Genomic DNA, 26,390 nt, shown 5'->3' on the forward strand with positions numbered 1-26,390 from the left:
TTGTGTAAATATATCATACATAATATAATGCATATCACATATCATAAACACACACATAGATACATGTAATAATTTGTCTGAAAAAAGACAAAAAAAAAGCTCAAACTTATAAGCATGACTATAGCTGTGTATTTATACAGAATAAATCACCTATGTATAACAATAATGGGATACAATTTGGTATTCATATACATTATATATATATTTATATATATATATATATATATGGTACATTATATCTATATATATACATTATATATAATATATTTGTGCGTATATATATAAATTATATAATATATACTATATATATAACATATATATATATATACACACTACATATATATATATATAGTATATATATATCTATATATACTACACATTTATATATGTATATGATATAATATATATTGTGTAAATATATACTGTGTAGAACATATATACTATATATATATGTAGTATATCTAGTTATATGAGCCCGTTGATTGGCTGGTTATCCGTTCTCTCTGGGTTGGTGTTGCAGGAGGTGATGATGGGTCTGCGGGCATCACGAGGCTCCATAGCTGCATGCAGTACGTGATAAACGTGCTATAATTATATATTTAGTAGACCGATTAAAGCCACCCCCTTCCTCCCCAGAAGCAGGGTCACGTACAGCCCCTTCCTCCAGTCCTTAAGCTCCCGTCCACCACCCCTTGGCTAGCATCTCGTGTTTCCTGGCATACATTAGCACCTCCCGGCTTCATCAGGAGTATGATATAGAGCGTACCCATTCTCCATGTTCGTACATCGCTATCCCCGGACCCCTCCCCGCTATTACTAAACATTAAGATCTCGCACAGCCCCCTACCGATGAAGAATTCCGCTCGCAGATCTCTCACAGATCAGCCAATCCGCAGCCGAGAAGGGGGCTGGATTTAACCATGTCATCGCCCCATGCAGAAAAAAGCCCTTCTGCATCTTCTCGTTTGTAGGACGTACGGAAGGCACAGCCGTCTGCATTAACGGAGTTCTCTGCTCATAGCCGGGTCAGCGTTATCACATCACTGGTATTGGCTGCAGTCAGTCTCCGCAATGATAGCTGCCCAGCTCCTCGCCTACTACTTCACCGAGCTGAAAGATGATCAGATCAAAAAGGTGAGTGCGGAGCCCTGTGAGGGTACGGCAAGCTGCATGCTATATATGTATATATATACACTTTTTTATAGTACATATGTATAGTTATTTACGCGAGTGATCTATTCAGATCGGTTATCGCAGAAAATACAGATGTCTGATCACCCTCGTAAGAATAGTAGATGAAGCGAAGCACAGCCGGCAGTGTCCTTGAGAACAGGATGCGGATGACATTCCGCCTGTGAGACTCGGTGCAGGCCTTTAACAATACCTCACGCATCATATAAACAGGCGGTGCAGCGAACACATGTGTCTCTGTACACACATACTCTATATATACCGGTATATAGAGATATAGATTGATATATGTATAGGCTTTCGATCGCCTTAAACGCTTTGATCTACCGGGCAATGCCTAGCTTGGCACACCCTTCCAGCGCTCAAACGGTTAAACGAGAAGGTTACCTTCTGTGCAAATGGCTCCCCAAACAAATACGTTTCCGATACAGAAGCTCTAAGACGTGGAGTTACCGTAACCCCGGACACTGTGTGAACGAATCGCCCTTCTTCCAGCTCTGCCTTAAGCATTTGTAGTTGACAGATCCTATATTTCATTTATCGATTTAATCCGATAATGTAGATTGTAATGTAGAAGAACATATATATATATGTGTGTGTACATAGCAGACATATATATAACTGTGTGAGTACATACACATATCACAGAGAGATAACATAGTTATTAGTCAATCTGTATCTATCCATATATCCATGTTTAGGGAAGCAGAAAAAATCGTTATATGATAATAAATCGTTCTTCCTACAGCGCCACAGGCTAAAGTATCATTATTTTATGTATGTGTACATTCTGCATATGTGGGTTATTTATAATCGTTTATAGTTATTTTGTTGCAAAATAATATTTATATTTGAATTTATTATTAACACTTGTTCTGGGGCATTCTCCATGGCAGCTGCTTGTATCTCTGGTCATGTCCTGCGAATCCTTCCTGCATACAGAATACCTGATTGATGTGCAGGGACACACCTTGCTGTGGAGGTCTGTGGGTTTCCCTTGTGTGTTGCTGATGCCAGAGGCCTAGCATAAAATGATGGGAACCCCAGCCTCTCCGGGCCCCTAGGACCTGCCCCCCCACCGCATTTCAGTGGTTGTAGGGGTCCTTGCTCATTCAGCATCACACCTGCCCCTCAGCATCACACCTGCCCATTCAGAATCACTCAGCATTATTAAACCGTTCCCTACTCATCCTCCCTTTGGTGAGTTAACAGCATCTAGAATGCGAAGACCTTGAACCATTTGACCTCTAAGCTAATGTTCTGGTTATTACATGGGGGGGGGTCAGACCTCTTGAATAAATAGAGATATATCCTCCGCGTCTTAAATACCTCAATAGAGGTTTGGAACACTTTTCGATGTTGTCTGTTGTTTGCTAACCAATATTACCGTGTAACATATATATATATGACTTGGCTTTACCATTCCACTATGACATATACAGTTGGCTGTTTGAAGATGGAGGTGGAATATGTAAATGCGCCAAATTAAAATTGGACACAAAAATACTGATAATATTGAAATAATATTGAAAAAAATAATAATGTATTAGATATCAGACTGGCACAGTATTTTATTGATATCATGACATTTCAAGTATATCATTATTTGACCAAGAAGCTGGATACTAATAATAAGTATTTATTATTAAAATAAAGCATGGTTATCAAGCAGTAGAGGGCATATAACATTAGCATCACCAATTATTAAGAGGGCGAGCTTAACTAGCATATATCACATATGCTTTCTCATCCTGACCATTTCACCGAGTGTCCTTTTATTCCTTTAGCCAGTTTGTAAGGTTTTCCAGGACCCAATTCATAAAACTTTACTTAGTATTGTTTTTTTGATAAGTTTGACCAGTTAACTGATCATCTTTACGTCTAGAATAGAAAAATTGAATATTAGTGAATTCCTTCGTTATTCAGTTTTAATGCATAGGGTGAAAAGACGAGATATTTTTTTAGTACATATCAGTCAGATAGATTTACTTTTTTACAAAAAGGTGTTTAACTCAGCGTGATGTTATAATTGACCTTTACCGTGTCAATGACATCCACAGAGAAAGTGTAGCCCTGGTGGCTGTAACAGCCTAAAACCAGAAGGACATTATCCAGGAGCAAAAATTCAAATAAATTATATATATATATTCTATCGTGCTGAACGTCTTTTTATTTTATTTGTGGGGAAAAAGGCTAATCTAAATAAGACAAGGCCAAAACCACCAAAAATAACGTCTCTTCTTGTAAATTCTGTTTCTACACTCACTTGATAGTTGTCCATTTTTTCGTTTGTTGTATGGGTGAAGTTTATTACTTTTATTTATTTATTGCTATTTATTAAGTTTACTATTTATGAAGAAATATTTTGAGCTTGAGTACAGTGGCATGCCAGTTCAACGGCTTCAGGCACACAGGCGTATCTTGGCTGGGTGCGATACCTGGGCCAGACCCAAGACAGGACCCCGGTCATCGTCTACCACTTACTCCTGCGGACACAGTCCACCATGCTCAGCGCCAGGATATGACATCATATGTTGGCTCGGTGTATGTGTGTTGCAGAATTGAAATACACCACGATTTCCACAGGTTTAGAGGCATAGTTCCATCCTGTTACTGACATATAATATTTTAAAATTAGCATAATGTACTTTTTTGGGGTTTAGCACTGTTTTTGATTATTCTGTGATGTTTACCATATAACGTATATTCCACTACAGATGTAAATGACTTTTTGTTAAGTAAGACACTATTTTTTTTATATTTCCTCGTATCTTGATAGTGTTGTAAATAATTGATGTTTTAAACGCAGGGGAGTTCAGTTTAACTCGGCAGAAAATTGTGACTTTCGTGTTCTGAGCTGTTCATGCAGCCCTGGACAAGCATAACTTAGAATCGGGGAGGGTCCGTGCGGCTTGTATCGTAAAGTTCTTATCTCACATTCCCATTCTGGTTATTTACACACATGTACATGTTAAGAACAGTTGGTGTATGTCATATGGAATAGAAATTGCAGTTATGTATAAAAAAAAGTGATTGTGCTGCCAAGTATAGAAAGTTGCCTTATCCCCATAGCAACCAATGGAATGTTGAACGGATTAGCTTCTGTGTCTTACCACCTACAAAATGGATGACTATTCATGGTTTTATAAGGTTTTTTTGGTTTTTAACGACCCACTAAATAAAAAAATATAATTTTGCACAGTCATATTTTGGGTCCCTCTGCTCAAACAGAAGATCAAGCTTTTTACAGTAATGAAGTCCTATTTATCTAATGAAGTCCTTTTCTCCATTGAATTTCATGATTCACAAGGTCCCTCTGGGACACTGGAGAATGTATATTGCGCATGCGTTGACACTCTACCGCCCGCTTCCGTTGGGAGGTAGGTATGGAGACGTTATGTTGTTTTCCACATGGCAGGAAAAAAATGGGCAGACTTGATGAGCTGGAAGAAAACCCCAAAAAGCAGAAATGAGTGCAAGGGTTACATTACAGGGAGGGGGAGCAAATGAAGCCGAGGAGTATGGGGTCAAAAGTGACAGCGGTAAAGTTAGGAAGGTTATAAATTAGAAATTCCTAGAATATTAAAATATATTGGGGTGAAAAAGTGAGGCTGGAAGGGCGAGAGGTTAAAAGTTCACCTGGGAGTAATAGTGATAAGGGTGACATAGCTAGGGTTAAATAGAACGGAAAAAAACAAAGTTCTACCCCATTTTAGAAGCATGTTTCTGCCCTCCTTAAGTTTTGGTAGGTAAGGCATGTTGCGGATGTTGATGGAGTTGTACAGGGAGCCCGGCTGCAACCTTAATTAATGGATTAAGTATTGGTAATTGAGGTTAATAGTAAATGTGTTATGGTTATAACTGGTTGGTCTGATGCTTAAAAGGAGCAGCCATTTGGTCATAATGGAGGGTACCGTTGCATGGTCAGCAGTCTCCCTGTAGGTAGCAACGTTGGATCTAATGGGTTAATTCATTAATGTTTCGTGTACTTTGAACCGTTCTGAATAAAACTGTGGCCATTCTATTAAAAAGAAGATTGTGTGGTTTTTGGGGAAAAGCTAGAGGGATGGAAAGGGTAGGATATAGGGAGGTGGACTGAGATGGGGTCCTACATGGTCTACGGTCAGAAGGAGCCTTGCCCATAATCCGCTAGATTACCTCCAGTGAGAGACCCTTGTTTCACTCCATAGCAAGAGTTATTATGTTGCTATTAATTAACGCACAGTTCTTTCCTTCTCCCATCTCACAAATGATCTGTTAAGAGTGTTTGTTGAACAAACCTCAGAGCATGGTTGCCACAGAGATCAAATGCACAAGAGGAGCAGACCTCCTGTTAGAAACTCTTGCGTATACCCCTAATCAATATAGGATTGTCTCTGTATATTCATTGTTAAGAGCATAGTTTTTTTTCATAAAGAAAACACATTGGAGAGTTCCCCAATGGAACAACGGATAAACAGTAGAATATCTCAGTCTTAATCACCCATAGAATTCCATGGAACGGGTGGCATGGGACTTTATTACCATTGCCATAAAGAGTTTGTTGTGTGGTGTTTGAAAAGAAGACCTCAACCACAATATCTTGACTGCCTACAGTAGCCAGTAGTTTTGCAGTTTAAGGAACTTATTGGAACATGAAATACAATTCATTTTTTAAATGAGAAAAAGCATTGCTGCGTACAATAATATATTTAATGCCCAAAAGATTCCCTGGGCTCTTCCCTTTACGTGCCATTACTTTGTAATTTTTGATGAACTATTGGGTTGCACAGTGGGGTTATGGAAGTAAAACGTGTTCTCCTATGGTTTTTTGGTTTATCATTTTGCTCCTCGTAATGCATCTCCATTTAGTACTTAGTGGCTGGATACAGATAACATGAAGGAGGCTTAATTAATTATTACTATTAAAGAGAACTGACATATCTGGCAAATATTTATGATGCAATAATCACCCTTACAAAAAATTACTGCAGTTTTTCTGAAGTAATACTGCAGTTTTTTGGACATGAAAAAACTGCAATATTGCACTTTTACTGCACATTTACTGCAGTTTTACTGCATTTGTACTTCACTGTACTGCAGTATTACTGCACATTTACTGCACTTTTTTATATATTGCAAACCTACAGTTGTACTTCAATGTACTGCAGCTTTATTGCATTTGTACTTACGTACAAAAAAAACTGCAGTAAAACTGCAGTACAGTGAAGTACAAATGCAGTAAAACTGCAGTAAATGTGCAGTAATACTGCAGTAAAAGTGCAGTATCGCAGTGTTTTCATGTCCAAAAAACTGCAGTATTACTTCAGAAAAACTGCAGTAATTTTTTCGTAAGGGCATGTAAAATCAAAATAGTGACTGGTATACTTCTATTGCATAGTTTCTGGGCTTAAATATATTAATATGCTTTGTCAGGAGCCAAGTGTTATTGGGCATAAACCTTAGGTTTATTTTATAACATGGGTAACGTGAATAAAAGATGTATTTACCAAACAGGGAGTTTGCGAGTGAGTTGAGTATTTAAATGACTTCGATATGCATTATGAAGAGCCAACCTGCCAACGTAAAGATTACCGTATGGGTGTTTCTCAAAAGCCATGTCTCTAGTGAATCTATACATTATTTGGAAGCAGCTCGGTTCTTTTTTGTGTGCTGGAGAAGCCTACTGGTCCTTTTTAATTAGTGAAGTTAATGATTCCAGTATAGATTATTCTGCGGGTTATAGACAGATCCAGTGCAGGTTCCATAATGTAAATTATGAATTCGCAGAGAATCAAGACAGATGACCACAAGCCTGGGATAAGGAAATTAAATGTATAATAGAGATTAGTGACCGATCGTGTGTGTTATAGATGATTCCATTGGCTGCTTTAGCGTTTACTATCGTTTATTGTGTACGTTACGGAGTACGCTCAGGCCTTTTTTAGTACCGTTCCCTTTCCTACATGCAGTAACTTTGTTGCTACCAGCAAGATTCTGTTTCCAGTTTTTCCACATTCCTGCCTTTACTCTAATGATTGTTTTGCGCTTGATGCAACAGAGCCTGTATCATATTACCTAATAATTGGCAGGCAGACATGGATCTGGTGTTCAAAATGGTGGAAATCTAGATACACGTAACCTATTGAAATATTAGTATACAAAAACATTATGTTTATTTATTATCTGAATTGACAGTAACAAGCTAGCTAATAATCCTAGAGAAGTTGGATATTTCCCCAAACTCAGGCTTGCTCCAATATCCCTTTCAAATTGCTTTAAAAAGGTTTAGGACTTTTTAAATGAATTAACATAGTAGTAGTGGCACTCGAATTAATGCGCCAGTTGCTGTAAAATGTATTGCAAAATGTTTCGAAATTACTATTTGATACCAACAGTAAAATTAAATGAGGTAAAGGTTTAAAGTATCGTGTGCAGGACATGGATAAACAGAATACACGATGGAATTGGTAATGGATGTTCCTTTGTGTATTTAGCACTTTTTAAAATATCTTCGACATTAGTGGCAATGGATATTAAGGCCTAGCACTAGGCCTAGATGAGCGTAGTTGAATAGTTTTTTAGTTTAGATCTTTTTAAGTAAGTGTGTGTAAAAGCACATGGAAGGCAGTGCTCGTCAAACCTACATTAACTGTAATAAGATATAAGGAGTAGACAAGGATTTCACAACCACCTCTCTGCCGGACACTAGAGTATCTAAAGTTCACCATCCGGACCCAACTTCTCACATGTCATCATCATCCTCAGGCTGATCAGAAAACTTTCAATATAGTTTGGGATCACTCAGTGGAGTTCTTACAGTGGTTCCGTAACAATTTTTGAAGCATGTATCTACAATTTTTAGGCAATTAGGATATTTAGGACCTTTCATTCGTGCTAGGTCCTGCAGGGTTTACAACATTCCAGATGGAGATACAGACAAGATCCATTCATGAACATAATATCTTCAGTTGGTAAAAGTTTAAATATTCTGATATGTTCATAGAAGCATTCTTTCACCTGCAGGCTATCAAATTTGCAGAGAAATCCTCACTTGAATTGGAGTCAAGGATGCGCTAGCTGATGGTCTAATAAAGTTCTCGTTCAGCTGTTGTGAGATCTCCTAATGCGAAATAGCTATTATTTTGGGTTGAACAAACCATAGCAGTCACATAGTTCACTATGATCAAAATACCTCCAGAAGGATATAGATATGTTGGAGAAGGGCTACTAAAATGGTTTATGGATTACAAAATAAACCTTACCAGGACAGGTTAAAGGATCTTAACCTATATAGCCTGGAAAAAAGACGGGACAGGGGGGATATGATAGAAACATTTAAATACTTAAAGGGAATCAACAAAGTAAAGGAAGAAAGTTTATTTAAAAGAAGAAATAAAACCGCAACAAGGGGACACAAGCATAAACTAGAGGGGCAAAGGTTTAATGGTAACATCAGAAAATATTACTTTACGGAAAGGGTAGTGGACGCATGGAATAGCCTCCCAGTGGAAGTGGTAGATGTTAATACAGTAAAGTCATTTAAGCAAGCATGGGATAGGCATAATGCCAAGCTAGATATAGGATAAGGGCAAGTACTAAAGGAGAGTACTCAGAGGTTGGGCAGACTGGATGGGCCTTCTGGCTCTTATCTGCCGTCACTTTCTGTTTCTATGTTACCTCTAGACTGTAAGCTCGTTTGAGCAGAGCCCTCCTTACCTGTTGTCTCTGTAAGTCAATTTGTTATGTTACATACTACTTGTTGTGTCCTGTCTACCCATTGTACAGCGCTACGGAATTTGATGGCGCTATATCAAACAATAAATAATAATAATAAAAAATGGTCTGCTTATCAGATGAACCATGTGTGGGATGTTGATGATACTGGATAATTGAAACAGTGCAGAGTATTTGACTGATGAAGTATTAACGTCCGTGGGAGATTCGATAGAATTCAATTATTTTTAGCATTTACTACGTTAATATTTGATTGTTCCTCCATGAAATCTAAAATGATCTTAAAGATAATTTGTTGTTAGTAATTATGTGCATAATGTTTGTCATCCGTTATCCTGTGAAGACCTGTGTTAGACTGTGTGTGGCTTATCACAAAGTTTTCTAGTAACGTCTTCTATTATCTGTCAGCTCTCATCATTCAGATGAATGGCTATAAATGGCAACAGAGTCTCCGGGATTAGAGGAGTCACCTGTTCTGTTGAGTAATACTTGGACGCTTGTTTATCGTGAATCGGGCTTCGTCCCTAAAGAGCTCCTTTAACCTTTAGTGTAGATTCATTACAAGATTTTGTAAAGATTCATATCGGAACTAAAATTGCCTAATTTGGTAAAGAGTAAGTAAAATAACAATGGAAGTTACCTTTCCTTTCTCGAGTTCCTTGACCTCAGATCTCCAGGGTTTACCCCAGAACCACCATGGCCAGAAGCACTTATGGTGAAGTAAACCTAATGAAAGATTGTCCCATTTGTCTAATTGTTCTGTTTTGGTGTTCTGCCCATAGTAAAGAAATCTATAAGTCTTTTGGTTAATTGTACTTTATTGTCAAATAAGAATTATGGGATTTGTAGAACTAAAATATATTAGCTTCACAATTTTAAATATGTTTGCTTCCAGATTGACAAGTACCTGTATGCCATGCGGCTATCAGACGAAACATTACTGGACATCATGTCCAGATTCAAAAAAGAGATGGAGAATGGACTCTCTAGAGACACAAACCCAACAGCAATTGTCAAGATGCTGCCAACATTTGTAAGATCAATCCCTGATGGAACAGGTTAGTGTACTCTAGAATTAATGGCTTGTTTTATGTTTCATAAGATTTTAGGACCATAGAGGCTCTTCTTCTCCTCATCCTTTGAGCCTCAGTTAGTAATGTTGTTGAGAAATCATGGTTAGTTCAATATAAATCTCCACGGTTACCTTCAAAGGTCAAGTTGCAAATGGAGCCCTGAAGGTATAATTCCTCCATAAAAAACACAATAAGAGACCTTCCTCTAATATATAATCCACAAATTATTACTGAAGACATATATTTAGCAACTCATACATAGGGCATGTTATTACTAACGCCTTATGTGCTTAATTATTTGGAGTAATTGTCCTGTTATAGGGAGTGGATCTTGACCATCTAGGAATATGCCTTCAGAGCTGTGTTTCCTTGCTTTTGGAGGACAACTCTCCTGGGACATTTTTTCTTTTAAACACATAATAATGATGTCTATCTTTTTAAACCTGTGATCATTCTGTTCCAGCCATGATCACTTTTTAATGTAACGCTAAAATATTTTCAACAAATAAATCTAACTAAACATAAACATCATGTAGTCAACGAGACATCCCATTTGTGGGGTTTTTTCTGGTCATGAGCATTACCAAAACACAGTCCAGGGAGTTCACAATATAATCAACAAATGTGTTACTGGTTTGCATTTTTCTTTTCCTGTCGATGGTCAAAGTTATTAAATCTGCAAAGAGCAGCAAACTTCCCCAAAATAGGATACGAGAACCATGTCTGAAAAGGAAGTACGTGGATCTCCTTGTGGAATTTAGTGACCGTAACCTGCCAGATTCCTGCCATTGACCATGTGATTATAAGCGGAAGTAAAACGTAATGACCTAATTCTTTGTTTGAATGACCCACTTTCCGTGTTCACACATAAGCAGACTATAGAAAGGTCCTGTGAACCGGTAACGAATCGCGGTAATCACAGTGAGATTTGTTTTATTGGATCTTTTCTTCATTGTGCCTTTAGTATCAAACATTTCCTGTGCAAAATTTATCCAAATAAATCTGGATTGGCACAATATCAAGTTAAATCACAAAAGTTTATACTATTGTTTTTTTATTTATTTAAAAGGAATTCTTAAGAAACCTAGAAGTTTGCTCTTGATCCGTTGTGTCTGTGATATATCATGGAATATTGCCTGTTTCCTGGGATTTTTTCAGGATAAACAGATTTAACAAAATAAAACTAGACGTACATTTTGCCACATACAAAGTACCCGGTATTACAAAAAATACAATACTTTTTTCCCTAAAAATTAATTTTATTTTAAATAGAATTTTTTTCTCTAAATTGTGTACATGATAACTGCGTGTATCCAAACTTTAGACTGTTACGTATAGTGCTAATAAGGAAGTTCCTTAGAAAAGAGTCTGTGCAATGTTGGTGAATTTTGACAGCATATGTGCATTACGACATCAATTGTGTGCTTTCAAATAGTTATAACGGCATTATAACAAAGTGATTATAAATGGTGGTGCAATAAAAGACATTTGAAACATCGTAATGTAGATGAATACAACAGAAAGTTAAAATCATAACAGATTAACTATTGCATTATAAAAATACAAGAAAAGGGGAGGGCGGAGCTCCCGTACGGGCACACACACAATAGATCAGAACAATTACAATATGTTAGCGCTAGGACTTCCCCAAGCTGTCCCAAAACCCCCGGTCCAGTACCTCGCCCAATAAAACCCTCTAATGGGATGCGCACCTCTCAGCACTTGAAGGCAATACCACTCCGTGGTGCTAAATGCTTTAAATAATCACAGCCGCGTAGCTGTATGAATGGTCGTCACATATGGCTCTTTGTGAAGAATGGATTCTTGCCAATACATCCGAAATGTGATTTGTATACTAGAGAGTGCCATCTGCAGCAACGGTGGCTGCGGCGACAATATAGCATGTTTAAAAAACAGCTGATAAACTAAGAAGAAGGGTCCTTGCCGTGTTAATAGGTTGGTTACCCAAAAATATGCCAAAGACTGCCCATATGTTGGTAAATTTTGATTTAGCAAAACAATGCATCCAGTATAAAGCTCTGCTTTTTAATGTAAGGTAACCAGACCAGCTGTTTTTTCAGAGACCATGAGACGAATACATTTCACGTGATGCTAATCAGCACATAGAAATTGCTGCCCTGTACTGTGTGTGATGTATAAACTCACAAGATACTTGGGATCTCCCCAGCAGCTCTCGCTCCTCTAGGGTAGGGGCTTTGTTGGAGACAGAGGGGGGGAGGGGTATTCCAGGATCATCTTAAGTGGTCAGCTAATATTATGGGGGGGCATAGCCAAATGTCTCTTCATTGACTAGAGAAAGAAGAAAGTGACCCCGAGACCCAGGGATGCAGAACATTACCAAGAGACTCAGAGCCAAACCCAGAATGTTCCCAGATATAGGAACGCTCCCAAACGCTACTGAACAGCACATTACATGTGCCAGTCAGCAAAATGTATAGATGTCCTGGGAAAATGGCCGATGTGGCCACCCTAGAAGCATCAGCATTTGTCTTGAGTCTGTAGAGTTGTAAATGTTGGGGAATCCCGTTGCCAACGTGCATTAACTTTCTATGCCTGTCTGTCAACTTTTCTATGGCTTTTGTTTTGTGTTGCATTATTTGTCTTGTGTCCTGTGTTTCTCGTTATCACTCTATCTTCCCCGTCTCTGCCTCTCTTATCATGCGACTGTCTCTAAAAAGGTTCCCATTTCCAGACAGATGTCTGGGTAAACATTGCAAAAATGGCTGCTGTGATATAATGCAGATACTGCCACTGTCCCTTTAACAGACGGATCGAGACATACTTGGCCCGTCTGTTTAATGTGGGTGTATTGAGGTTAGCCTTTATACTGGAAAAGTCAGGGATTAAGACTGGTGTAAACTTTCACAGAAGGGGAGACGATTTGCCAGCTGGGTTTATTAAATTGCCCCTCTCTGTTCGGAGATGGATTGGTTGTTGTGTTTTCACATTGCCGATGGGAACACTATGTCTAGAGCCTTTAAATGTGTTAGCGTGAACAGAATCAGACCAAGGGACACAATTTCCCCAGATAGTAAGATGACGGATCTCTAGGCAGTAACTTTGCATACAAACAAATTGCATTTATTGACCCGTTAAGGACATTGGGCGGTCCCTAAACCCATTGAAAACAATGCATTTTGAGCCCGTACATGTACTGGCTTTGTCATTAAGGAGTTAACGTTGTTCTACACAACACACAAGTAACTGAGGACAAACTGCAGCACAACCTAGGTAGACACTGCTTGTACAAGCAGTTTGTTAGTGTGTTTGCAGCACAATCTCATCAGAGCAGCGCAGGTGGATCAGCCAGCGCCTGCCTCTCTGACTGGTGCTGATTAAACACAAAAACATCGAATTTGATAAGAACCATCTAACCGATGAAGTCTGCCCATTTTCCTGCTATAAAGTCGCGTTACGGTAATTAAAGAGCTTTATTATGGATCAGAAACACTGCACTACTTGGAGGAACCGAGAAACTCAAGTCTATAAGACCTTATTATAACACGGGCTCCGCAGATACCCTTTTACTGGGTATCCCCACATTTGGAATATTTCCGTAGTCAATATGCTATTGAATATTTTTTTAACTGATAGGTTATATTCTAAATGATATAGTGATATGTCCATATGGTGGGCATATTCCAGCAGTGTTTGTGTATACGCATGTTACGCTGGAGCTAAATGGATATTATACCCAGGTCGGCGTGGCATTTAGAGACGAGGTATTTCTACTCTCTGGTTTCTCATTCTATAATTAGGCAGTCTGCAACGACAGCTGAGACACCGGCTGGTTAAAAATACAACGTGCTAACAAAATGAGGAGGCGCATAAAAACTCCTGGTATAGCGAATACACCCATAAATTAGCTACCAACATCGGAAACATGAAAACATTAAATAAAAAAAACAACACAATGTAGATGTTATATATAAAGAGAAGCTCTGGTGCCAAGTATCAAGCGGACAAATTTGCAGTATCATTCAGTTGGTTGCTATGGCGACTGCAAGACATCTACCAGATCAGGACGACTTTTAATACATTTCTGAGAAATGTCCCATTTAATCCGCGTTAATGAAAATAGGGTGACGGTTTTTGTATTACGTTCACATAATGTATCTGGTAAATCCGTGACACATACACAGGAGCGGCATGAAGCGCGTGTCAGCTCTCTGCCAGACATTAATAATGAACCTCTGTTTAATTGCCTGATTGTAGTGTTAAATCACATTATACTTGAAGCCGTGGATTTGTTGCCCTGTACCTCAGTGGAATTAAGTGATGTTTGAATGTTTACTTTTGGCGTTAGGAGTGCATCTACGGAGGCAATCATGCTTACAGACAGAACATCTGTTCCGGTGTTTGCTTTGTGAATACAGGACATGTCTGCAGTTGACGTTAACAAGCAGGATCCTCCTAAAGCTTCATTATTGAAGAATTCCGATGCCACGTGCCAATCTCCTGGACTTATTTTATTTAAATAAAATGCCATGGGCCGTATTTATCAAAGCAAAAAATGCAGCATTTCTTTTAATAAGTGCTTAATACGGAGCAATTAGCAGAAGCCTTATTTGCTTTCTGTTGAGCATTTAGGTTTAGCACTTTGCATCAGAATTGCCTTTATAAATCAAGGACAATATGTTAACTTCACAGGTTCTGGATCTCTGTAGATCATCCGTTACGGCCGCCATCTTTGTTATTAGAAGCTATGGATTGGCCAATCACAATCTATGGTATAGACACGATTAATCTATGGATGCCACCTAAGTAATAACACCCGTTTATAAGTATCACATCCTGCTGCAGAAACCTAACTTGATCACAGTTGGAACCACTTGTTATCCACCAAGTGTTGTCATTTTTCTACAACAAATATTGTTTATTTAACAGAAAAGGGAGATTTCATCGCACTGGATCTGGGTGGATCCCATTTTCGCATTCTGCGGGTGAAGGTGTCCCACGAGAAGAAGCAGACGGTTCAGATGGAGAGCGAGATTTACGACACACCCGAGGACATTATCCATGGAAGCGGCACAAGGGTAATTATACACTTTGTAGAAATATTTTTAACATTTAATTTCACAAACGTGTTAATTGTACTGATTATCATACTGTATATATGTATCTATTTCTTATTTATTGCCAATGGGATTTCAGAACTACTGTACAGTATTTACTATTTAGATGAACAGTATGTGATCTCATTACAACAAGGGTGATGCTAACAGCAGAATTATACCATTGTACAGAGCTGCAGAATTAAGACTTGCCTGCCAGTTGGCAGACCCAAGGGAGGTGGACAGATCAGTTGAATGAGGGCTTGCCCACCAAATAACAGATGTCACAGACCTAGGAGAGGTGGACATATTGGGTGGACGATGGCTTTCTCATCGATTGACAGACCCAGGGGAGGACACAACTGACCAGCAAACTAAAGAGTTTAAGAAAAGGGCAATTGTAGCAACACCTGCAACTTTTAGACTGTAGCATGTCAAAGGCGACATATGGCCTACAAGAATAGTAAATAGGATGTTCTTGTGGACACTGCTCTGTTTGCTCAAGAAGATAACATTTCCGCCAGCAGAAAGAACAAGTTCTCATTTCCCCATATTTACAGAAGCTCTCTAACATTCCAAGCTAATAAACTCTAGGCTACCATTTTATTCGTATCCCTCTTTAGATTTAACCACACAATAATACGTTTTATTTCACATGACATTTAAAGAGACATTCCAACCATCATACACACTTACATACATATACATATGATAGCTGAAAGGTCCATTTAAAGTTATATGTGGCCCCTTTGGCAAATAAATTAATGATATTTCTATTGCCACATTTAGCCCTAAAAGTGTTCATCAGATTGCAAATGTTTAGGCAGGTGTGAAATAATCAAATAAATATTTGGTGGGGCCACCCTTTGCCTTCAACAACTCAGCAGATTCCAACATCTTGAGGAACTAGCCTCAGTTGCTTCTCTCTCTTCATGTAAAGCTGGGCAGACTCAATCATGTTGAGATCAGGGCTTTGTGGGGGCCAAACCATCACTTCTAGGACTCTTTGTTCTTCTCTATGCTGTAGATAGTTCTTATGACTTTGGCTGTATGTTTGAGGTGGTTTGGGGCCAGTCAGATTCATTCAAAAGCGAATGTACCTAAAGCTCACGCGTCTGTAAAACTATGTATGCACAAAGATTATCCTTCTTGTGCATATGCAGGTTTTAGTTGTAATAGGAGATTTTTATCTACATTATCACTGTAGATACAAACTAAAGGCTTCTTAACAATCTTCATTACTATCGAAACAAGTGATCTTCAAGTTATATGTTCTGGTCCATCAGAGGAAATCCCCACTGTCATGTTTTATCAGTAGCTAAATTTAGGATAACTCAAAGGAACTCATCATTAACTTGGAGGAGAGAATGCTTGGTGGATTCACCACGTGTTGAGCATCTACTGCAGCCAGACCATTGTTGCAGGTTCAGTCCCCGTTGATTTGTGACTGAGCTCACAAGCCCAGTTTGCAGGAAACTTGTAGCTATGGAGTTGCCACAAGTTTCACATATATCAACGCAACTTTCCGGGGGCAGATTTAGCAAAAGCACCACAGTGAGTTTCTTCAACAATAGTTGGCTTTTCTGAATTTGGGGTTAATTATTTTTGTTAGTTTGGTCACACGACCTGTTCTTTTGTGACTTAACCCTTATGTGTATAGAAGTAAAGGGGGCTGCCGCTGTATATCAGTGTTTTAAATGAAGGGACTGTTCAGCCTCTGGGAAATACGCATTTCCAATTGACAGCAGGTAGCTTGTCTAAGAGCTGCTGGAACTATAATTTCTATCAACCCAAATATATTAATTTACAGTTGGATGTTAACCTTTGGTCTGTGGTGGATAGAACAAGAAAATCCCTGTTTTTATCTATGAGACATGTATAAAAGAATTAGTATTTTGTGTCTGCTGAGAGTATCATTTTAACCATTAACATGTTTACTTGCCATTAAACAGCTCTTTGATCATGTTGCTGAATGTCTTGGAGACTTCATGGAAAAGAAACAGATCAAAGATAAAAAGCTACCGGTTGGATTTACCTTTTCCTTCCCTTGTTCGCAATCCAAATTAGATGAGGTAAGTTATTAAAAATACCCGTTAACCTGTTCCTGCCTGTTAAGTTTCCAGTCTAATTCTAATGAATCAAGCCAATGTTTACACAAGGTATATGGGCTGAATTGGAAGAGTTGCTGAGGATGGAAACCTACTGCCTCCTGTGCATTTAATATAACAGTCCTGGTTCTGATTCTTAAATCAGTTTGTGTATTAGAAGTGCATTTTATATCTTTACCATGGGATCAGCTATCTTAACCTGTTTATTATTTATCCCTTTCTTCCTAATGTATTGCTTCCTTTCGGGTTAAGTTGTTCTTCACGTTTTAAGGAAGTCAATTGGATTCATTTTTCTTTATTTATGTTAAAATGATTTAGATTAAATAACACAGGAGTCCATGGAATTATGAGTTATTGGCTTCAAAGTTGAAACAAAATATCTACAGTATCTATATCTATAACACACTATTACTTTGCTTTTTGTATAACTGTGTCAAATATTCTGTCCGCTTCTTTATATATTTAGATTAATCTGAAGTTTGTATTTGCGTAATTCAGGGTATTTTGTTAACCTGGACCAAAAGATTTAAAGCCAGCGGAGTGGAAGGGATGGACGTTGTCAAATTGCTAAACAAGGCCATCAAAAAACGAGGGGTAAGTAATTCTCAGTTTAAGAAATGTTAGTGTTCTCTTGTTTGCTTTTGCCTTACAGATAATCAGAATTGTGTAACCTTTTTATAATGCTATTATCCAACTTTGGTTTGTCTAGGACTATGATGCGGATATAATGGCTGTTGTGAATGACACTGTTGGAACAATGATGACTTGTGGGTTTGATGACCAGCGCTGCGAAGTTGGCATTATCATAGGTAATGTGACATGTTAGTCTATGCACTTTTGGTATATATATATGAATAGTGATATTTTTTAGGTTTTAAATGATATTGAACTTACGGTGACTTTTCTTCTAAGGAACTGGAACAAATGCCTGCTACATGGAAGAATTGAGACACATGGATTTAGTTGAAGGGGATGAGGGGCGTATGTGCATAAACACAGAGTGGGGAGCTTTTGGTGATGATGGGTCCTTGGAGGATATTAGGACAGAGTTTGATAGAGAGATTGACAGAGGATCACTGAATCCAGGAAAACAGCTGTAAGTATTGTCATTTTTATTGTTGCCTTACACATATGTCATGTAGGTACCATAAACAGAAAAGTCATTCAGTTGCTCAGAACAGAGGCCAACGGTGCACCATCACACTCCTAACCCATCATAGGGAAGTATTTTCTGCGCCATATCAGATACTCAACATGTGCTACATGACACAGAAGGATTGAGAGCTTTAGATGGACATTACCAAGCTTAGTAGACAAGCAAGCTGTGCAACAGACTCTAATTTGACACTTAAACCCATGCACATTTCTCCTTGTGTGGGATGACACGTCATTGTGTGGCCCGCATACACTATTCTGATGTCACTGCTAATTTCAGCCGTTCTAATACAGGCAATTTCTTAGGCTGTCACTTCATTTAAATCGATGAAGCACTTTTGATGGTACCTGAGTTTTCAGCAGTAGCTGACCCTCCATCTGCCCATGCCAGATTATCTCTTATCCCATCCTAAACAAGATGTGTCCTAATGAGTAATACTAAGACTAAGTAAAAAAAAAAACAGTGTAACATTTGTCTAGATACTGACTGTTTTGTGCATTTTGTATTCAATTATTTTCATTTTGTTCAAACGTTGTGTAACTTGATCAATGTTTTCTCTGGTTAGCTTTGAGAAGATGGTGAGCGGCATGTACATGGGGGAACTTGTCAGACTCATCTTGGTAAAAATGGGCAAAGAGGGACTTCTGTTTGAAGGCAGGATCACCCCAGAACTCCTTACCAGAGGGAAATTTGAGACTAAACATGTATCTGCCATTGAAAAGTAAGTGATTTTTCAACACAAATGACGATTATAGCTGTTAACTTTACGGTATTAGTGAATTATTTCTGGGATGGGTTTGGGCATTCTTTGGTACCAGTAATAATATTGCTAATATGTTTTATTCCAGGAGTAAAGAAGGTCTAAGCAAAGCCAAAGAAATATTGACCAGACTTGGGGTGGAACCGTCCCATGAAGACTGTGTAGCGGTGCAACATGTGTGTACAATTGTCTCTTTCCGATCAGCTAATCTGATCGCGGCTACCTTAGGAGGAATTCTGGCTCGTCTACGAGACAATAAAGGGGTCCCCAGGCTGCGTACAACTGTGGGGGTTGATGGATCTCTATACAAGATGCACCCACAGTAAGAAATCCTGTTATTGTATAACTCATAATGTCAAAGATGACCAAGTAAGGAAGAAATCTCTGGTGGTATAGAACGTTTTAGGAAATTGTCAGAAGACTATAGGAGACTAAAATTGTCACCATGGATTAGTAAAAAAACCTAAGATCATTTATGGAAGTATACAATATAGATGTCGGGGATTGGGTATAAATTAACAGAAAAGTAAGGGGTATCTGCAATGCTTCCCTGCCATTGGTAGGTCATAGTTATGCTTTGGACACATTATATACATGAAAGAACTAATAATTTTAAATATACTTGGTTTTGATGCCATGGAGAGTACCACTGATGTTTTTGAATAATTTTTTTACTTATTTCTTTTTTTCTCAGGTATGCCAGACGCTTGCATAAGACGGTAAGACGTTTGGTTCCCGATTCGGATGTGAGGTTTCTACTGTCCGAGAGCGGTAGCGGGAAGGGGGCCGCCATGGTGACGGCTGTGGCGTATAGGCTGGCCGAGCAGCGCAGGCAGATCGATGAGACGTTGGAAGAGTTCAGTCTGACCCATGAACAGCTGCTCGAGGTGAAGAGGAGGATGAGAATTGAAATTGAGAGTGGACTTAAGAAAAAGACCCATGAAATTGCCAAAGTTAAAATGTTACCTACGTTTGTTCGGAGCACGCCAGATGGCACAGGTAGATATTATTATTATTATTATTATCGCTGTTAAATTACACAATCAAAATGTCTTTGTGGGAATTAATGATAAATCATTTTAAAGATTTGACTTACAGTTTAAGCCTTTTAATGATGCATGAAAAGCCATCAAAGCTCTTAATAACAGCTTCAAGTTTAATAAGCCTATATATTTCATTATCGTATCTCTTATATCTCAGTATTTGTAGAGTAGAGAAGTTATATCCGAATCATTGTCAAATCTAATCAATATGTACATTAAAACATTTGAAAACATATGTAGTATGTAAAAATAAAGTATTAATTCATCAGTAGAACACAAGTAGAATAAAATGGCCTTTAAGTAATAACTTCTACAACAAGTTAAGTTGGAAAAAAATGGGCATGTGTAATGAATGAGCAGTCAAATCAATATTAAAAGGTTGTGTACGTTTATTGCAGTCATGTATAACACTCATCTGTGCTTCATTTATTATTTCAGAAAACGGGGACTTCTTGGCTTTGGACCTGGGAGGAACAAACTTTCGAGTTTTGCTTGTCAAGATTCGAAGCGGTAAAAGAAGGATGGTGGAGATGCATAATAAAATCTATGCCATCCCTGTAGATGTTATGCAGGGGACAGGGGAAGAGGTAATGTATTTATTAATGTTTTTATATTACAGCAAGATATAGTAACATAAAAAGTGTCATGTCTGATATAATCATGCATGTTACAATGAGCTTTCTGATCTCCAAGTAAGAATAGCCAGAGGGTTCTATCCTGGGACAGTTTTGTCCAGTTTTATAACTCTGCGGGATGTTTACTATCGCAGGTTTTATAAAGGCAATGCCTTTAGGGGGTCATTGAGAAGACAGAGCAGATAAGATCTGCAACCCTCAGGCATGAAAGTAAACAGTTACACAGTCAACTTGTTTAATTCTATGTTCATTTCTATTTTTATACTTTACCTGCATCATTAATTTGTTTGTTTTTTTAGCTTTTCGATCACATTGTTCACTGTATATCTGATTTCCTGGATTATATGGGCATTAAAGGAGCACGGCTTCCCCTGGGATTCACCTTCTCATTCCCCTGCAAGCAGACCAGCCTGGATGCCGTAAGTACCGACATACTCTGCTTAGTGGCGTCTGTAGTTTCTGAAAGGGTTCAGCGTGATGATGCCTGTTCACATAGGAATGGAATTGAATCCGTGGAATAATTGCACTGGATGTACTAAACTCCGAGCTGTCGTTCCAGCAATGAAATAGTTAAGAGGTCTCCTTAAGACACTGTGAAACAAAAAGCTAGTTTGGTTCCACGCAGATTGTCAGCCATTCAGAAGCTCTGTACATCAGTTTTGCATGAAAAAAATGGCTTAGTAAACAATGTAAGACTATGTACAACAGGATACGTTCCATACAATTTTGGTAATAGATTATCTGTTCCATAAAAAGTCCTATTTTTAGTTCTTTATTAATCACAACTGATTGACCTCCTCCTTTGATGAAAGCAGATTGATTCTTGAAGTCCAAGAAGAGTGGGGTGATGAGAAAAGTGGTGAATCCAGGACAAGATACTTTAGATGTTTCCCACATGCACTCTGTTTATGCTATAAGCCGATAACTACTAAAAGAAATACGCTATATGGACAAAAGTATTGGGACACCTGATCATTACACCAACAGGGTGTAATGGCATTGTACTTTCATGACATTGTGACTTTTATGACATTGTATTCTAAATACATAGACATTAATATGTAGTTACTCCCCCCTTGCCGTTATAACACATTCTACTCTTCTGGGAAGGCTTTCAGCAAGATTTTGGAGTGTTTCTGTGGGAGTTTTTGCACGTTTATCCAGTAGAGCATTTGTGAGGTCAGGCACTGGTGTTGGACGAGAAGGCCTGGCTCACAATCTCCATTCCAGTTCACCCCAAAGGTGTTGGATGGGGTTGTGGTCAGGGCTCTGTGCGGCCGGTCAAGTTCTTCCCCGCTAAACTCATCCAACCATGTCTCTGTGGACCTTACATTGTGCTCTGGGGCACAGTCATGCTGGAATAGAAAAGGGTCTTCTCCAAACTGTTCCTACAAAGTTGAAAGATTAGCTGTGTCCAAAATGTCTTGATATGTCCTCAATACTTTTGTCCGTATATCCCTATGTATCCCCATGTATCCTTAAAATATCATAGCGATACCTAAAACTAAAATCACTAGCTGCTGGTAGCTAAAAATTTAGGAGGACTTCCACTATTGTTACCCTTAAATGAGCTCACCCTAAAGTTGCTTTCTGTATGCAGGGTATCCTGCTAACCTGGACCAAAGGCTTCAAGGCTACAGATTGCGAGGGAGAAGACGTGGTAAATCTTCTACGAGAGGGAATTAAAAGGCGAGAGGTAAGATCTTGAAACAATATATAATATGATATTGTTAGTTTTGATGTTATTGTTAATTTCCACTCTCCCCTATTGCAATAGGGCTACAGAACCTGCTAGTACTCTATAGCACAAGTGTAGATTTTACTAAGATCTTGAATCAGATAGAAGCACAAAAGATAAAAACATTTCAGCTCTTAGGTCTTGATTTGTGTCGGTGTCGTGTTTTTTTGCTATTAAGGTTGAAAAATTCAGCTCGAAGACTTTTTATCCATCACCTTTTAATGAAATCAAGTTCACATCTCCTATTTTTTTTTTAAACCGAAAATTTAAATGATCGGAAGTTAATAACATTTAATAATAACTTTTTAAGGAATTTGATCTGGATGTAGTTGCTATAGTGAATGACACTGTCGGAACAATGATGACATGCGCCTATGAAGATCCAAACTGTGAAATTGGCCTTATTGTGGGTAAGTGAACACTTTATAATTTCACACTCAACAAGTTACTGCCACGTATTCTGGGTACTAACTGGACAGCTGGAAGAATTTATACATTTATTTACAAAAATAAGTATTTTTTTAGTGTTGTATGCATTGTACTCAGTTTCATTTCAACACAAACACATTTGAATAGACAATGAGATGTATCCTTAAATGAGAGCTTTCCTACGACCAGTAAATTGTAGTTTTCTTTGAAAATCCCATCAATCATCTTGAAAACAGTGCACTAATTTATAGCCCTTGAGTTAATGGCAGGAATTACCTCCAACTTGAGTCCCATAAATCCTAATGTATTTGTTTACTTGTACTGTGTCTACCAATGCACTCAATGGAACCGCGTGCCATTATACTGCTTTATTACAGCAGCGGTTAATGTTGTGTTTCCCTGTAGGCACTGGCAGCAACGCGTGCTACATGGAGGAGACCAAGAACATAGAAATGGTGGAAGGAGATCAAGGAAGAATGTGTGTCAATATGGAATGGGGGGCATTTGGTGACAACGGATGTTTGGATGATATTCGCACGGTTTATGACAAGGCTGTTGATGAATTGTCATTAAATTCAGGAAAACAAAGGTATCTAAACGAAACCAAGAGCACATTCTTGCCCCTTTTTATGGGACCTCCGATCCGTAATTCCAGGCATCCGGTCAATGTCCCTGCTTAAAATCAAAACATAACATCATCAGCAACATCATAGAAATCATTAATTAATGAATTAATAATTGATTAATTGTAATCATTTATCGTCTTGTAAAAAGAATTGGAGTTGTCTTGCACTCAAATACCTAATGTATCATTGACTGGTGATTTAAGTATAAAAGACAAAAGCAGTCAGTATATTTTACACATTTTAATTGTTCAAAATCATAGAGCAAAAATGTTGCTCCTTCATCAATATTTGGTTCCATATGCGTGACCTCTAAAGGTTTTTAAGTCCATTGCTAAAAGCAGGCTGTGTCTTTAACCCATGTCTCATGATTATTAATCCTTTACCCTCAATTTGTATCCCGTTCTCGTCTCATCTATTCCGTCTTTGTCTGCAGATATGAGAAAATGATCAGTGGAATGTATCTGGGTGAAATTGTTCGTAACATTTTAATGGACTTCACAAAACGAGGATTTTTGTTCAGAGGCCAGATTTCAGAGGCATTAAAAACTAGAGGAATCTTTGAGACCAAATTCCTTTCACAAATTGAGAGGTACGTAGTCATTTGTTTTGGATCTTTTAATGTCATGTTAAATATTATGTTACTGTTGTGTTCCTGGGGTGAGTTACCCGAGCTTTAGATCCATTGAAGGGGTTTTAGCTAGATCCGTTCTACGGCTTTAAGCCAAGAGTTCCTCATTGCAGGATTAGTGAAAGAAAATATCGTGGTCAGCATCCAGTCTCAGCTAATTGGCTGAGATGACCGCCAACAACAATACCCAATTCTCTGTAAATTCAAGCAGGAAATAAATAATAAGTTCTTTCAGCGATGCAAAAGTTATTTTTTAACATGTAATCGCTCTGTAAAACATTTTTAGATATAACCATGTATTCATCTAGCCTACCGTATCTACCTACAGACTTGGTCATTAGAGAAAAAACATTGCAGAATAATACAGATAAGAAATTGTGGGAAAAAAAACAGAAAAATCTGATAGCTCTGTGTTGTATTCCAGCTTGTTACTGGATAGATCAAAATATCCCCTCTTATTCAGTCTAAATAAGATACACATCTGGCTCACAGTGGTAATAGCGTATTTTTTTAAATGATGAATTGTAGCCAACCAAAAGTTCTTGGTAAAATAAATACAGAGTTTGCTTTACATTAGAAAAATGGTATTAGATTTTATATTTTATAAATTTGACAAGAGTATTGGGACCTTTGGAGTTCACGCATGTGATGCTTTGTTTTACAGTGACAGATTAGCTTTGCTTCAAGTAAGGGCAATCCTTCAGCAACTTGGTCTGAACAGCACCTGCGATGACAGTATAATTGTAAAGGAGGTCTGCGGAGTTGTATCAAGGAGGGCAGCTCAGTTGTGTGGTGCAGGAATGGCCGCCGTTGTGGATAAGATACGAGAGAACAGAGGTTTAGATCATTTGGATGTCACAGTTGGAGTAGATGGAACTCTGTACAAATTACATCCACAGTAAGTACCGAATGATTTTCCTTTTGATAATATATACACCTTAAAGACATTGGGCTCAGTTCAATGACCCATCCAAAAACTAGACTTTTTAAGACTATCTAGGTCTTCTTCTTGAGGCATATTATACTGAAGAAGTGGCTTAGATAATTCTCTCTTTCTATGGCTAACACGGTACAACTCTATACCAGTTATTTACAAATAATCTTCTCTTCACAGCTTCTCCAGGATCATGCACCAAACCGTTACCGACCTTGCCCCAAAATGCAACGTGTCGTTTCTCCTCTCAGAAGATGGCAGTGGGAAAGGAGCGGCTCTTATCACCGCTGTGGGCTGCAGACTCCGTGATGCTGAACCAAACTAAACCCTGAACATCTTCACTCTTTTATTTTTTTTCCTGCCTTTTTTCAGCACTTTCATTTCAAGCAGTAACGGTAAAAAGGCTGATGGCTACTCTGTCCATAGGAAAGCAAACAGGGAAGCTGGACAGACACACGGGAAGTGTCAGCTCCGGTATAATACTGTTACTGGACTGCTGTCCTCACCAATCCCCAGCTAACACAACACCTTCAAAGGTCATCAGTATTTGTTTATAATTTATTCTGTTGTTTTATACCTTATGTATCAGTTTGATCAGAAACACGTAGAAGGTCATATTTAATTTTATCAGCATTGTAGTTCATTGTTAACTCGAAAATTAGCTCCCACCAAGCCATACATCGAGTGATCAGAGTATGCGAACAATTTATTTAATCTGAATGTATTAAATTAAAGGATAATAAACTTAAAGAAGGTCTAGAGGACACAGAAAACAGGGCTGTCCAACTCCAGGCTACAGTTTCATTTTTTAGATTAATCCTTTTCATAGGAAATCCAATAAAAACGAATTGGTTGAAGGCTCTTCTGCCCATGTTATTCTATGGAATAATTATAAAGAAAGTATCTCATACAGCATATACAAATAGAACATAGAATGTATAAGTTAAAGAAAGAAAATCCAAAGTCTCCACTTGTGTTTCACAGTCAATTAGTTGATTACGTGTTAATTACAGGTCTTGGATACAATAACTACCCTGTGGGTCTGGGTCGGATCGGTTGAATCTAGTGCCAGAGGCATCATTCATTGCTAGTATGGATAGTGTTGTGTTAATCGTATGTATCTATTCCACAAGTATGTTATGTTTTTAATGTCTGGAAGAAAACTCAACTGCTTTAGTTCTGACAAACCCTCTTGGTTGTGCCGCATTGTATTGCAGCATCCAAGAGTAGAAGGTTTGAACACTTTGATATAAATATTATGTTGCACTGTGATTGAAT

General features: G+C 38.2%; 1 protein-coding gene across 1 annotated transcript; it reads left to right on the forward strand.

The window, feature by feature from the left end:
• The first annotated feature begins 743 nt into the window (after positions 1-743).
• LOC128469226 (hexokinase-1) lies at positions 744-25,795 on the forward strand. The gene is made up of 18 exons (XM_053451056.1): positions 744-1,134; positions 9,803-9,965; positions 14,889-15,037; positions 17,008-17,127; positions 17,662-17,757; positions 17,873-17,972; positions 18,076-18,259; positions 18,885-19,040; positions 19,168-19,401; positions 19,774-20,078; positions 20,561-20,709; positions 21,057-21,176; positions 22,358-22,453; positions 22,806-22,905; positions 23,330-23,513; positions 23,984-24,139; positions 24,843-25,076; positions 25,293-25,795. Exons 1-18 carry the CDS (start codon positions 1,072-1,074, stop codon positions 25,435-25,437), a joined length of 2,754 nt encoding a protein of 917 aa, XP_053307031.1. The 5' UTR covers positions 744-1,071; the 3' UTR covers positions 25,438-25,795.
• Positions 25,796-26,390: the final 595 nt, after the last annotated feature.

The sequence above is a fragment of the Spea bombifrons genome, chromosome 11 (genome assembly GCF_027358695.1).
Source record: "Spea bombifrons isolate aSpeBom1 chromosome 11, aSpeBom1.2.pri, whole genome shotgun sequence".
Classification (NCBI taxonomy): domain Eukaryota; kingdom Metazoa; phylum Chordata; class Amphibia; order Anura; family Pelobatidae; genus Spea; species Spea bombifrons.

What these genes read in the sequence shown, in the direction of transcription:
- LOC128469226 (XM_053451056.1), top strand. Translation starts at nt 1,072, where the DNA reads ATGATAGCTGCCCAGCTCCTCGCCTACTACTTCACCGAGCTGAAAGAT. An exon ending in AAGATGATCAGATCAAAAAG is followed by an intron (nt 1,135 to 9,802) that starts GTGAGTGCGGAG and finishes GTTTGCTTCCAG; the next exon opens with ATTGACAAGTACCTGTATGC. An exon ending in TGCAGGGGACAGGGGAAGAG is followed by an intron (nt 20,710 to 21,056) that starts GTAATGTATTTA and finishes TTGTTTTTTTAG; the next exon opens with CTTTTCGATCACATTGTTCA.